The 13,666-nt window shown below is 36.7% G+C and overlaps 1 protein-coding gene and 1 long non-coding RNA gene across 2 annotated transcripts; both read right to left on the bottom strand.

Annotated features, from left to right (window-relative positions):
• Window positions 1-513: 513 nt before the first annotated feature.
• On the bottom strand, window positions 514-1,373 carry LOC130012230 (uncharacterized). Its single transcript, XR_008787616.1, has 2 exons — window positions 1,225-1,373; window positions 514-573 (listed from the first exon to the last, which is right to left on the bottom strand). It is a non-coding gene; the product is annotated as an uncharacterized LOC130012230 (long non-coding RNA).
• A 4,818-nt stretch (window positions 1,374-6,191) lies between these two features.
• Window positions 6,192-11,586, bottom strand: LOC130012314 (protein transport protein SEC24-like). Its single transcript, XM_056099926.1, has 8 exons — window positions 11,149-11,586; window positions 10,695-10,757; window positions 10,099-10,404; window positions 9,329-9,634; window positions 8,833-9,020; window positions 8,559-8,623; window positions 7,921-8,015; window positions 6,192-6,316 (listed from the first exon to the last, which is right to left on the bottom strand). Exons 3-8 carry the CDS (start codon window positions 10,388-10,390, stop codon window positions 6,192-6,194), a joined length of 1,071 nt encoding a protein of 356 aa, XP_055955901.1. The 5' UTR covers window positions 10,391-10,404; window positions 10,695-10,757; window positions 11,149-11,586.
• Between the last annotated feature and the right edge of the window lie 2,080 nt (window positions 11,587-13,666).

Below are 13,666 nucleotides of genomic sequence, written 5' to 3'. Positions count from 1 at the left end.
ATATTTGGACTTTATCTTTAGTTAAGATTTCGAGAAACAGGGCATTGGTGTAGGCTATGATCACCGTTTAGCACATGCGCAGTTGAAGGAGTCAGCTCACACCGTTATCGACACGGTGTGCATTGACTCCCCGTGATTGGATTTCCCCAAAGATTTTCTTACCTGTAATTAAATATAAAACCTTCATAATTAAGTTTCTCAAGTGATACAAATAATGTTAAATAATTTCGTTTTTCCGAATTGAATTTAATTTAGATCTAAATTGTATGATTTATTTTGTTAACAAAAAAAAAAGTGTGAGAATTATTTTCATTGACGTCAGAAATATGTGACGTCATTGATTAAACGCGTCATAAAAATATTTCCATGACTATGAGTCGCGTAATCTAGTCCGACATGGCTGAACCTGTAAATTGTATACAAAGGTTTTTTTTATGATTGATTTTAGAGGGGGGGGGGGCTTACTGCAAATGAAACAAGCTAACCATTCGGCCGAATTATAAATAGGCCTGCTTACTTTATATTTCTCTGCTGTTCTTTTATTAACTCTACCGGCTCGTGGCAATACCTTGTCTAAAAAATCAAAACATGTTTGTTTATATATAGGATTATAGGACTCTCTCCAGATTTCAACATGTTAAACATTTGACAAGTATCGCTTTAACTGGAGAACGAAAATGAAATGTGGTTTAACGTCCTACTGTTCTGCTACGATTGGATTTATGAAGACGGGCATACGCCACATGTAGTATGAGGGAAATTTTACCCGGACATTGGCTCTACAGCCTACTCTTATATCGAATTCCAACTGCCAAGAGATCTTTCATGTACACATCAATGTGTACACGGGACCGCGGCGTTTCGTCAAAATCCGACCGGCCATATGTTGTCCCTTTGTCCTGCACCACTGGCAAGGAGGAACCACGCCGGAAAGTCGCGATAAACATTCTCGGACAACGCAGGGATCGAACATGGGACCCACAGGTTAGCGAGCCAATGTTTTACTGAGGCACCATTGCTCCCTAAATGGGGAACAAGATTTACATCAGGGGAGCAAAACATCAGTATTGCTTTCATTCGGGACAAAACTAGCTTAAGCAGGACCATAGCTTAACTAGCAACAAACAGTTGATCCTGTTCAAGGTCTTAGCGTTCAAGGGTGTGTTTTAAATTTTGAGTGAAAAATCTGAATTTTGATAAAACACTGTAGGTATATCTACATACCTGTGTAGGTATTGACGTGTATATCAATGTTTCGGTTAGCTTCCAGTTTATGGTTGGCTTTATCCAGCTTCTCTTCTAATTCTCGTATCTGCTTCTGAAGAACCCCACAGTGTTAACAGAAAACTGTTTTGGATGTATTTTCTTTTGAATCTGGGGAATAGTTAACAAAATATGTACTGTTTAAACCATGACATCATTATTAATGTGACGTCATGATGTATGTTTAGTTTAACAAATGTACTGTTTACACAATGCAAATACTTATTCTGCATTATTGATATCTCAAATCTGTCCAATATTTTAAAACAATGCAAGCATTTATTCTTCTTTATTGATATCTCAAAACTGTCCAATATTTAATCAAAAAACATACATGGTTCGAATGTGTTAGACATTCCGATTAAAATAGAGATTAAATATAACAACTCATCCAGATCCTAGTGTTGTGAAGACAAGTAAAAGGAAATTTTGAACTATAAAAAACGAAACGAAATAGGATTTGTGTTTGAATCAGACTGAAAAGTACGTGTCTGGGTCCTTTTACATCAAAGTCGTCCATGGAATGTTTATAAGCCACGCCCTTAATGTGTCATATTATTTGGGTTTGGACTTGTATTTTTGCGACGACCCATCAAACATTGACGTATATATTTATTCATGAACTTTTCAATAATAAGAACCATTTTCCAAACTTATCAAGGAAATTAAATGGGTTTGTTCGCCACCGCGGTTAACCAAGTAAAATGTTCTGCTCTGACAGGGCTAATAAAACGGGTATACGTCATGCAATGTCCTATGAAGCAATTTTGCCCGGACAGCGGCGCTACGGTCTAGTTTTATATCGAATTCCAACTGTCATGGGATCTTTTACGTCCTGCAATGACAAGGGGAAAGGAAACCACATCGGAAAATCTCGATGAACGTTCTCGACCAACACCGGGAGCGAGTCGTGTTTGTCACACTATCCGTGCTACACCACTTATAAATCCTATATGGACATTTCTCACCCAACACCGAGATCGAACCCGGACCTGCTGGTTAATGAGTCAGCGACTTAAGAACTCGTGGACCCGGTTTATAAATGACCTGTACAAAATATAAATGAAATGAAATGGGGTTTAACGTCCTACTGTTCTGCTCCGAACTGGGCTAATGAAGACGGACATACGCCATACAGTGTGCTATGAGGGAAATTTTGCCCGGACAGCGGCACTACGCCATACTCGTATATGGGACCTTGGTTTTTCGTCCAATCCGAACGACTAGACTGCTGTCCTGCATCACAGACAAGGGAGAATCACGCCGGAAAATCTGGATGAACTTTCTCGGCCAATGCAGGGATCGAACACCCGACCTCCATGCTAGCGAGCCAGGGTCTTTTTTTTTTCTTGTAAATATGTTTATTCAATAAAAATATAATCATAATACACTGTACATACATTTTAATGATGGAAAAGCACAAAATATTCTTAATTAATTAAAAGCATTATTTTTTTATTTTATTTTTTAAAATCCAAATACAAAACCATTGACACATTAACACATTGATGAAATAATAAATCAATAATTCAATGGATCCATACATTAATTCATAAATATATTTATATTAGGTTAATTAAAATATGTATTAAAAGAAGGTGCCATTCAATTTGAAACTTCAATCGAGATATAATTACACAAAGTTACATAGTATGTACATAATGTTAAAGATGTTTTGGCTATTTTGATATTCAGTAATGGTAATTTAAGTCAATACGAATAGTATAATGTATAGTTTAAAATCAAATATTAATTACTTCATCGTTTTCTAATCATTTATATTAATTAGTGTATTTAAGGTGTCACGACAATTACAAATCTTAGCTTATATTTACGAGCTGATAAGATTTTACACAGTATCTAGCAGACGAGATTTCTGCCGCCTGCGCGGCGCGTCCCAATTACTGACCTACTATACACACTCAATCTGTGTCAGCTATACAAGACTCTACTTTCCAGTTCTTTTTTAACACTATACATCATATAAGTCCAGTTCTTCCAGTGCTCTTAAAATTTAACATTGAAAAGGGCTATTGTAAACCTGTTAAGGCAGCGTCTTACCCACTTAGCCACAGCGAGCCCCTGTAGAAAATATAATTTCGATGATTTCCATTTTTAAATACTAACTACAGGCAGGCTCCTCTCGTTTAGGTCCCTCTTCCGATTCGTCCGATTCAAGTGGAATCTCATCACGTGTAGTGCCCTGTTCAAATTCCGGAAAGGTGGACACTTCGTTATCAGCCAGGATTGCTCAAAAATCAGAGGAACATTGGATCATCAATTGTATTTTGTGTAGAAAGTTACTTCAATGATTTAAAATTAAAAACTACTTTATATTATTTTTTTATATGTGAAATTTAGATGATTCCCAGCGGGCACAGAACGTTGTGACAACGTTTTTCAGAGGTTGTATCACAACGTCTGAAATAAGTCAGCTGTAGGTTGTTTTGCAACAAACTCTTACGTTGTGACAACGTTGTACGGACGTCAAAGCAACATTGTCACAACGTTGTGTGGTGGTTGACGAAAAGTTGTGACAACGTTGTACGGACGTCAAAGCAACATTGTCACAACGTTGTGTGGTGGTTGACGAAAAGTTGTGACAACGTGGTACGGACGTCAAAGCAACATTGTCACAACGTTGTGTGGTGGTTGACGAAAAGTTGTGACAACGTGGTACGGACGTCAAAGCAACATTGTCACAACGTTGTGTGGTGGTTGACGAAAAGTTGTGACAACGTGGTACGGACGTCAAAGCAACATTGTCACAACGTTGTGTGGTGGTTGACGAAAAGTTGTGACAACGTGGTACGGACGTCAAAGCAACATTGTCACAACGTTGTGTGGTGGTTGACGAAAAGTTGTCACGACGTCAGAATTTGTTTTGCAACGTTGAGTGGTGGTTGACGAAAAGTTGTCACGACGTCAGAATTTGTTTTGCAACGTTGTGTGGTGGTTGGCGAAAAGTTGTCACGACGTCAGAATTTGTTGTTTTGAGGTTGTATAAAACCCAGTATAAGTCCCACCCGAACTCCCTACAGTTCTGCCCCCACTGGACTAATGAAGACGGGAATATGCGGACGGGCACGATGGAAGTTAAATTAGGTGTGTGTGCGGGGAAGGGTGGGGGCTTAAATGCCCGACTCAATTAGAATCAAAGTCATCGTGCCCCATCACAACCAAACTAATTGCTTCTTTCTGATATATAAAATCAGTATCGATTGATAGAACAGTGAGTCATAGAACAGTACGTAGTTTCAAAACATTCAATTCAAACGACTATATTGCAGTCAATATTAATGCTAGTCATATAACTTTGCAGTAATGGGTAAAGGTAATAGAATCTGATCATTAGATTTTAAGTAACGGTCATGTAATGAGTAATGGAAGATTTCAAAAGTAATGAGTAATGGAAATGTAATTAATTACATTCCGAAAATCATGTAATGGTCAATTACATTTCAATTACATTTAATGGTGCATTCTTTGAATGACATTTAGTAATTGGAACCTGATCAAATAACACACTTTTATGGAATAACAATTACTATGGTTTATTTCACTGCAACGTTTCAACAAGATTTCACAAGTCGTTATCAAGCATATATACACAAATAAATAAGATAGGTTGCCAGGCAACGAAACATACGCTCACAGCAGCTAAATCGTCCGAGCAGTCAACAAGAGTTGTCGCATATTTTTACTTTCTTTCAGTGATGAAAAATTTATAATACACTAAAATCTGATTAAGAGTAACAACTCATGAAGTAATTATCAGAAAATCATTAGAATTTGTTTGGTTTTTATAAAGTTCTGTTCATGCTAATGTTTAGTATACGAAACATTTAATATCATGGAATATAGCTGTTAAAGTTATCAAAATTCATTGAAAATCAGTATACTTGTTTGTCTCAAGACCTTAAACACTGTATAAATTTAAAGTCAATCGTATATTAACTTTGTCCTCTAGAGCATCCACAAGATATTTTGAAGTGATCAAGTACCATAACTCTGGCAGTAATTATAGGAAATCACTGAAAATCAATAGGATTCTTCGTCTCATGACCTTAAACACAGTATATAAATTTAAAGTCAATCGGATATTAACTTTGGCCCTAGAGCGTCCACAAGATTTTTTGAAGTGATCAAGGGCCATAACTCTGGCAGTAATTATCGGAAATCGCTGAAAATCAATAGGCGTCCTCGTCTCATGACATTAAACACTGTGTATAAATTTAAAGTCAATTACATATTAACTTTGGCCTCTAGAGCGTCCACAAGATTTTTTGAAGTGATCAAGAGCCATACACATTATACTATATAAATGAAACATGTTTAAAATAAAATAAGGCATAGATCTATATACTATGATTAACTAAATATACATTCATAAAAGATCAAACAGAGGATTTACAGAAATATATTAAAACCATACTCTTATGCATTCAGTGATAACTTGAGTTTTAAAAGCATATAACAAGGAAACATATTTAATGTTATTAAATTTTATTACTATTTAAAGATTAGTGCTAATTTAGCATTTAATCAATCAGATGGTAAAACTATTGTCTTTAAATCTGATTGATTAAATGCTAAATTAGCACCAATCTTTAAATAGTAATAAAATGTAATTATTTACTTTCAATGTAATGGGTAATCGTAATGAATGATATTGCTAAAAATGAGAAAGTAATTTTAATGCAATTGGTACTGTAATAATAATAATAATAATAATTTATTTATTTATAATGCGCCTATTACCAATATAAAATACTGCTCAATGGCACAGTTAACATTTTGTGGACATCACACATAGAAAATAAAATAAAAACAAATGGATGATAAAAGAAATTAAAATGGGATATAAAGATTATAATAAAATATGGCATGTAATAAACAAATAAAAACTGTACATATGTACATTGTACTTAATTGGTCCCAGACCCGCCCCTTCCGCCAACCCCTCTTCTGTCGGGCGCATATTTTAGATGAGCCGAAACTGCTGTTGTTATCTCGGCTTCATTGCAGCTCGGCTGGCTTATCATTACACTATCTGAAGAATAAAAAATCTGTATATTTACTCTGTCAAATTTTGTAAATTATATAATTCAGTCCAATCAAAAAGGTCGTCTTGAAGCTGTAACAGATAATTCTGCATCAAATGAATTATGGAGCAAAGGTGGCTAAGTGGGTAAAACGCTGGCTCGCTTGTCTGGAGGTCGCATTTTCGATCCCTACATTTGCCGAGAAAGTTCAGTGGGCCTGACAAGGAAAGCTGTCTAGTCGTTTGGATGGTATGAAAAACCGAGGTCTTGTGTACACATTAACGTGCAAGTAAAAGATCCCTTGGCAGTTGGAATTCGATATAAGAGTAGGCCATAGTGCCGCTGCCCGGGCAAAATTTCCCTCATAGCACGCGGTATGGCGTTTGCCCGTCTTCATTAGCCTAGTCGGAGCAGAACAGTAGGACGTTAAACCCCATTTCATTTCATTTCATTTCCAATGAATTATATTATATATGACCCAATAACACATTCTATATGAGACATCGCTTGTGTTATAACTTTCATATTTTCCATGAATTTGTACGTGTACGAAAGGCTTGGGTGTTAAATTACAAAAAAAAACCCAACACTCATCGATGAAGTAATAAGATAGGTTGCCGGGCAACGAAACATACGCCCACAGCAGCTAAATCGTCCGGGTAGTCAACAAGTGTTGTCGCATATTTTTACTTCTTTCGGTAATGAAACTTTTATAATACACTCATGAAGTAATTATCAGAAAACCATTAGAACTTGTTTGGTTTTTAATATCATGGATTTAGCTGTTCAAGTCATAAAAATTCATTGAAAATCAATAATACTTGTTCGTCTCAATCTCTTAAACTCTGTGTATCAATCCGAAGTCAATCGGATGATAACTTTAGCCTCTAGAGCGTCACAAGATTTTTCAAAGTGATCAAGGGCCATAACTGTGACAGTAATTATCGAAAGTCACTGAAAATGAATAGACTGCTTTGTCTCATGACCTTAAACACTGTGTATAAATTTAAAGTCAATCGGATATTGACTTTAGCCTCTAGAGCGTCCACAAGATTTTTCAAAGTGATCAAGGGCCATAACTCTGGCAGTAAATATCGAAAATCGCTGAAAATCAATAGGCTTCTTCGTCTCATGACCTTTAACACTGTATAAATTTAAAGTCAATCGGATATTAACTTTGGCCTTTAGAGCGTCCACAAGATTTTTTGAAGTGATCAAGGGCCATAACTCTGGCAGTAATTATTGAAAATTGCTGAAAATAAATAGACTTTTTTGTCTCATGACCTTAAACACTGTGTATAAATTTAAAGTCAATCGAATATTAACTTTAGCCTCTAAAGCGTCCACAAGATTTTTCAAAGTGATCAAGGGCCATAACTCTGGCAGTAATTATCGGAAATCGCTGAAAATCAATAGGCTTCTTCGTTTCATGGCCTTAAACACTGTATATAAATTTAAAGTCAATTGGATATTAACTTTAGCCTCTAGAGCGTCCACAAGATTTTTTGAAGTGATCAATGTGGGCGTATAAAAAACTCGTGTATGCCCATACCATGTTTGATTATCAAATATGTAAGGATATGTTCGTAAATTGAGTATGATAAAAACAAACCTCGGACAACTTTATAAATTTCCAAGTCCATTATGGACCTCTTGCCTTTATTTCCCTTTAAATTGAATTGCGCCATTAGAGAATTAGACATCAACCTGTCAAAATAAAAAGAAATACTGTTTATCCTTGACACCTAGAAATGGACATAAATGGGTTGCAACGCATATAATAATGTAATATGAATGTATATATTAACTGATTTACATTCAATCGTTTCTGTTTTTACTGTAATGTCTAATCAGTTATGTTCGGCGAAATACACGAAGAGTCCAAATTTAATGGCAGTCTTTGGCGTCTGGTTATTCAAGTTTACACCCGCATATAGTATTCTCTTGGGTATATTTAACTTCATTCTTCGAGTCTGTCTATTACAAACGAAACCCGAAACCATTCTTGTACGCGATTCGTGTGCCAATTTTAAAACTTTCACTTTGTGTTAAATAATGGACATTAGAAGCCCATCTTTTCACGGTTACAACACCGATGTTGAGTTTAATTAAACAATGAGTCCCGTGGTTGCATTATCGAAGACTGTGGATGATATTGAGTTAGAGACTTGACTCCTTTAAAGACTGATTGAAAAGCTTACTAAATATCGAACCAAATTCATCACACAAGTAAATTGTTGATAGTCTCACCTGTTCAAAACATTTTGAACGTTACTGCTGACTTTCGTCCCCCCAACTCGAGCCAGCTGTTGAATCTGTAATTAAATGTAATTACATTATGGGTGCATTAATTACATTATGGGTGCATTGTCACAACAAACAAGTTGCAGCATGAATTATTGAGTATATAAGTAACATCGAATTAGGAGATAAACACCTCTTGTTTCGCATTTAGAGTTAATTAATACAGGTAATTTGAATATTAATAACAAGTGTATTATTTGAAATACTAATAATTCCATACCACATTTCGACGCACAGATCTGTTTTCGAGCTGCCTTTCAAACTCTTCCAAATCAGAAAGACAGTCGCAGATCTCCAAAAACACTGGTGACCCTTCCGTCTGCGGAGATGTTTTCGTTGTGGGTGGCACTAAATTATTTACAGAATTACGAATCTGTACCAACAGGTTGATCACCTTTTTCTGGAATTCTGTAATGTATATGATATGGTTTATGAACAAAGAACATTCCTTGTTAATATTAAGGTGATTTTTTTTATTAAAAACTGCAATACAAAAATCAGACACAATAAGATTTCTAGTATTAGCTAAAGTAAAATCAAGCATGTTTAAATGTAAACAAAACAGAACTCAAATTATTATGGTCCGTCCACACTTCTTGTCGGCTTAATAGAGACTACATAAACCCCTGTAGGAAAATTGCATAATGACAAGAGGAGGGCCCCTCTTTCTTTGCGGCTACATAGGATGAATAGTTTAGAGGTACACTTCTACTTACTGGCATGTGGCATTGGATATACTAAATTCGGTGCAGATTGTGATGCTACTTGACTCCTCTGGGCTTGCTGTCGAACTGGAGTCTGGAGTCTTGACTGTGGACGAGTCTGGGCTGGCTGTATACCTGCAGTCTGTAGATGTGTCTTGGCGGGCTGTGGATGTAAAGGAGTCTCGGCTGACTGGGGACGACTCTGTGGACGAGTATATTGAGAAGACGTTGGAGTCTGTTGTCGCAGTGGAGTTGAGGCTGACGGTGGGCAGATATATGAAGTAGTCGGCAAGTCATGAATCATCGGATCTTCAGCGTCTGCAGTACAATGGAGAAAAGATACACACACAAAATATCAAAACCCAGAAATCAAAGACAGTTTAATGGCAGATAACGGTGAGCGGTTGCTTTAAGTACCACGACAGTTAGCACAGTAGTTGTGTCGCAGAAAGATAGGGTCCCATATGTTGGCTTTTGTCACAAATTGGCTACCATCTGCACCCTCAACGCTTGGGTCCCAGGTTTTCCACTATAGATTAATCTGGGCTTATTGGTTATAAGGGCTATTGTCGGCTTAATATAGGCTACACATACCTCTAGGAAAATTGTATGACAAGACGAGGGTCCGTCTTTCTTTGCGGTTACATCGAATGAATAGTCTAGAGGTATATCCTTTATTTAAATAAGAGAGTGTGTGATAATGGAGGGGGGGGGGGTAACTTTTTTCACTATATAGTTCCTGCCGATTTTTACATACTGTTATAACAAATACTTCTACTTACTGGCATGTGGCATTGGATATACTGTATTCGGTGCAGATTGTGATGGTACTGGACTCCCCTGGGCTTGTTGTCGAACAGGAGTCTGGAGTTTTGACTGTGGACGAGTCTGGGCTGGCTGTATACCTGCAGTCTGTAGATGTGTCTTGGCGGGCTGTGGATGTAAAGGAGTCTGGGCTGACTCAGGACGACTCTGTGGACGAGTGTATTGAGAAGAAGTTGGAGTCTGTTGTCGCAGTGGAGTTGAAGCTGACGGTGGGCAGATATATGAAGGAGTCGGCAAGTCATGAATCATCCGATCTTCAGTGTCTACAATGGAGAAAAGATACACACACAAAATATCAAAACCCAGAAATCAAAGACAGTTTAATGGCAGATAACGGTGAGCGATTGCTTTAGGTTTCATGGCAATTAGCACAGACAAGATGGGACAAATAGGGTCCCATATATTGACTTTTGTCACAAATCGGTTACCATCTGGATCCGTAACACTTGGGTCCCAGGTTTTCCACATAGATTAATCTGGGCTTATTGGTTATAAAAGGGCACTGTCGGACCTAGAGCTTCAAATGAAATTGTCTGAAGCGTACTATACATACCAGATGGTGAACTTTCAATAATTTTCCGTCTGATCTTTTTTATTGGCTTTATGAAGTTTTCCTCTGGAAATATAAGAGCGACAAATATTTGAAAAAAATTAGGGTTGAATACAGCAAATGGCAGTATTAGATATTTTACCTATATTCGTTTATTTTACCATTAATCATACATGTGTCGATGGCTACAAAACTATTGTAAATATAATGACATTTATCCATCCACGATAGGACGTTTTATTTTTATTTCCTGGTTTCCAGTCTAGAATTATAGGTAAAGAAATCAAGCAAGTTTATTTCTAAACGAACAAAGTATAATACGAATTCATTTCGAACGATAAGGACTGCCACATTATAATACGTTGGGATACACTGGCTCGGTAACCTATAGAGGCTAGCCAGATATCGGTACAGAAATAGCGACTATACATATATCTGTGTTCTATCTATGACTTACCACCCGATTCATCAGGACTGTCATCGGTCACATCACCTAAAACACAATAAAGTTAACTAACTTAATAGAAAAAAAAGAATAATCAGATCCATATTTTAAAAAAATAAAGTCACGCACAGCATTGAAATAAAGCAGTTTTATCTCGTAGAAAAGTATTCAAAATTCGACAGAGGATCGTATATTCAGTATTCCATTGTATTTCCACAAAATGAAAATAAAAATTATTGGAACTTCACCAAATGGTATATATATGGTATGGTATATATACGCAATATGGAAGTCAAAAGAATCAACAATTGTAACCTAGAACCTAGGAGGTCAATCTTTTGTGTGATGTTGTAAAATGTTTAAAATTTATGGCTGTAGCCGATAATAAATCGGGTTACATCATGTGAACTATGCGAGTTGTAAGAAATGTTGTAAAAGTAAGAAATGAAATGAAATGGGGTTTAACGTCCTACTGTTCTGCTCCTAACCTGGGCTAATGAAGACGGACATAGAACACTAGAGTTTCAGCTTACTTGTATATACAAAACCGTCTTCCCGAGTTGTTAGCCTTTTTCTTTTGCCGTGTGCTTCATTATTTTCTTGGTCGGTTTCTGTTAATATGTGCTCTTGACACTCGACGATGTCATCTGCTCGTATAAAATTATAATATGTTAAATGAAATGGTTACAAAATGAAATGAAATGAAATGGATTTAACGCCCTACTGTTTGGCTATTGAATACGGGACATATTCCACATTGTACATCGAATTCAAACTGCAAAGGAATCGTTCACGTTCAAGTGCACGTCCATGTATACAAAGGACCTCGGTTTTTCGTCCCATCCGAACGACTATACGTTGCCCCGATAAACTTTCTTGGCAAACACAGCGATCGAACACGGGAGGGAGACACAGGAATCACATTTTTGACAGATTCTGCGTTAAAACCTGGGATATAATTGTTACTTAGGTAATTTTTATCATGGTACCTGATGAATATTTAATTTTAGTAAGTGGGAATCTGTACCAAGATTGCCCAGGGTTCTGTCTATCTTTAATAAGACGGCTACTGTTCGAACTGCGCGGCCACAATACCTCTTTCCCCTGAATCCATGTACTGGGCATCACTTCCTCCATCTCCTCTCCCTTCTCCATCCACACAGCTCTCACCCAAGCCATAGTGTGACCTGAATAACAAATAGGTAAAGATCAAAGTTAATCTTAAATGCAGAAGTGATATAAGTTTGTATTGCAATCAAGATAAAAGACAGACCAAAAGGACAAATGATTATATTTTCTGAAACATGATTATTCTTTACGATACACTTCTATTTTTATTCCTTAAGTAGTTATAGATTCTGGAGTAATTCAGGGGCGTGTCCAACAACAATATTTGCAGGAGGGGATTTGCCAGGTTCCTTAGACAATGTATCCCTCCCTTGAAATCTTTTAAGAAGTACATCGTGATTATCAACATGATACACACACATTCAGCTTTTTAAACAGAGAAATGCAACATCAGGTTTGACGTCAATTTTTATTATAAATTAATGCGATGACCTTGTGATTCAATTTTATTGATGCAAAGAATTAATTGTGATATCACACATGTCTATATCATTATCTCGCGCTTTGAGTGTCCATTCTGTCGCACCATCTGACGATAAAGGCTAAAGAACACGGCCGAGACACATTTCTCATAAAAAGTGTTGTTTTATAAAATGAAATGTGTAGCTTGAGCACCACCGCCCACTGGATCCGCTCATGAAATTTCAAAATATGTTTTAGTTTACTCGGAAGGGAGATACTGAAATTACGTCACGTCTCCGTCAGTACGACTACCTGTACATGTCGTGTCCGGCCATAACTTTCTCATGCCTTGAAGGATTTGAATGAACTTGGTATTTTTGGTTCCTGCATGAAATTTATAAAAATCATAAAAAATGGCCTTCAAAAAATTAGTTCCCACCTTCCGTAGAAAAGTCAACTTTTTTCAGGACCATGAAGCAGTGGTATTAAAACAAAGCCATCATTGTGGGGTAGGCATACAACTTTCCTCTCCAGCTCATCATATTCCACTAGGCGTCTTTTAGTACCATTGAAATTTCGCACAAACACAATATTTAATAATTTTGAAGAACACGGTGAATCGAAAAATGCCTCTGTGTGTGTCAGGTTTAAAATGTCTGCCAAATAAAAGTTGTCAGCTCTGATTTCTCGAATGATGCAGAATGCCGAAGAAGTCAGTAGAAAATATTTGTTTTTCTCAGTTGTATTAATTTTGAATTTGGGGTTACATGTACTGAATTCCATCTCTGTGTCAGCTGACTCTAATTCTCGCTGCCGTTTAACGACTTGTGCAATAGGATTGTTTGAATTCCGAATTGATTTTTTAATAGATTGTAAATGATTCTCAAAAGGGAAAGCAGAAATTTCATTTAATGAACAGTCAAATGTTCGCACATCATCGGCAAGATGAACCAGGTTATGAATGTTGTAAACATTAAAAGTACCACCGTATATTTTGTAA

The sequence above is a fragment of the Patella vulgata genome, chromosome 3 (genome assembly GCF_932274485.2).
Source record: "Patella vulgata chromosome 3, xgPatVulg1.2, whole genome shotgun sequence".
Classification (NCBI taxonomy): domain Eukaryota; kingdom Metazoa; phylum Mollusca; class Gastropoda; family Patellidae; genus Patella; species Patella vulgata.
This window is presented reverse-complemented; position numbering and strand designations above follow the sequence as displayed.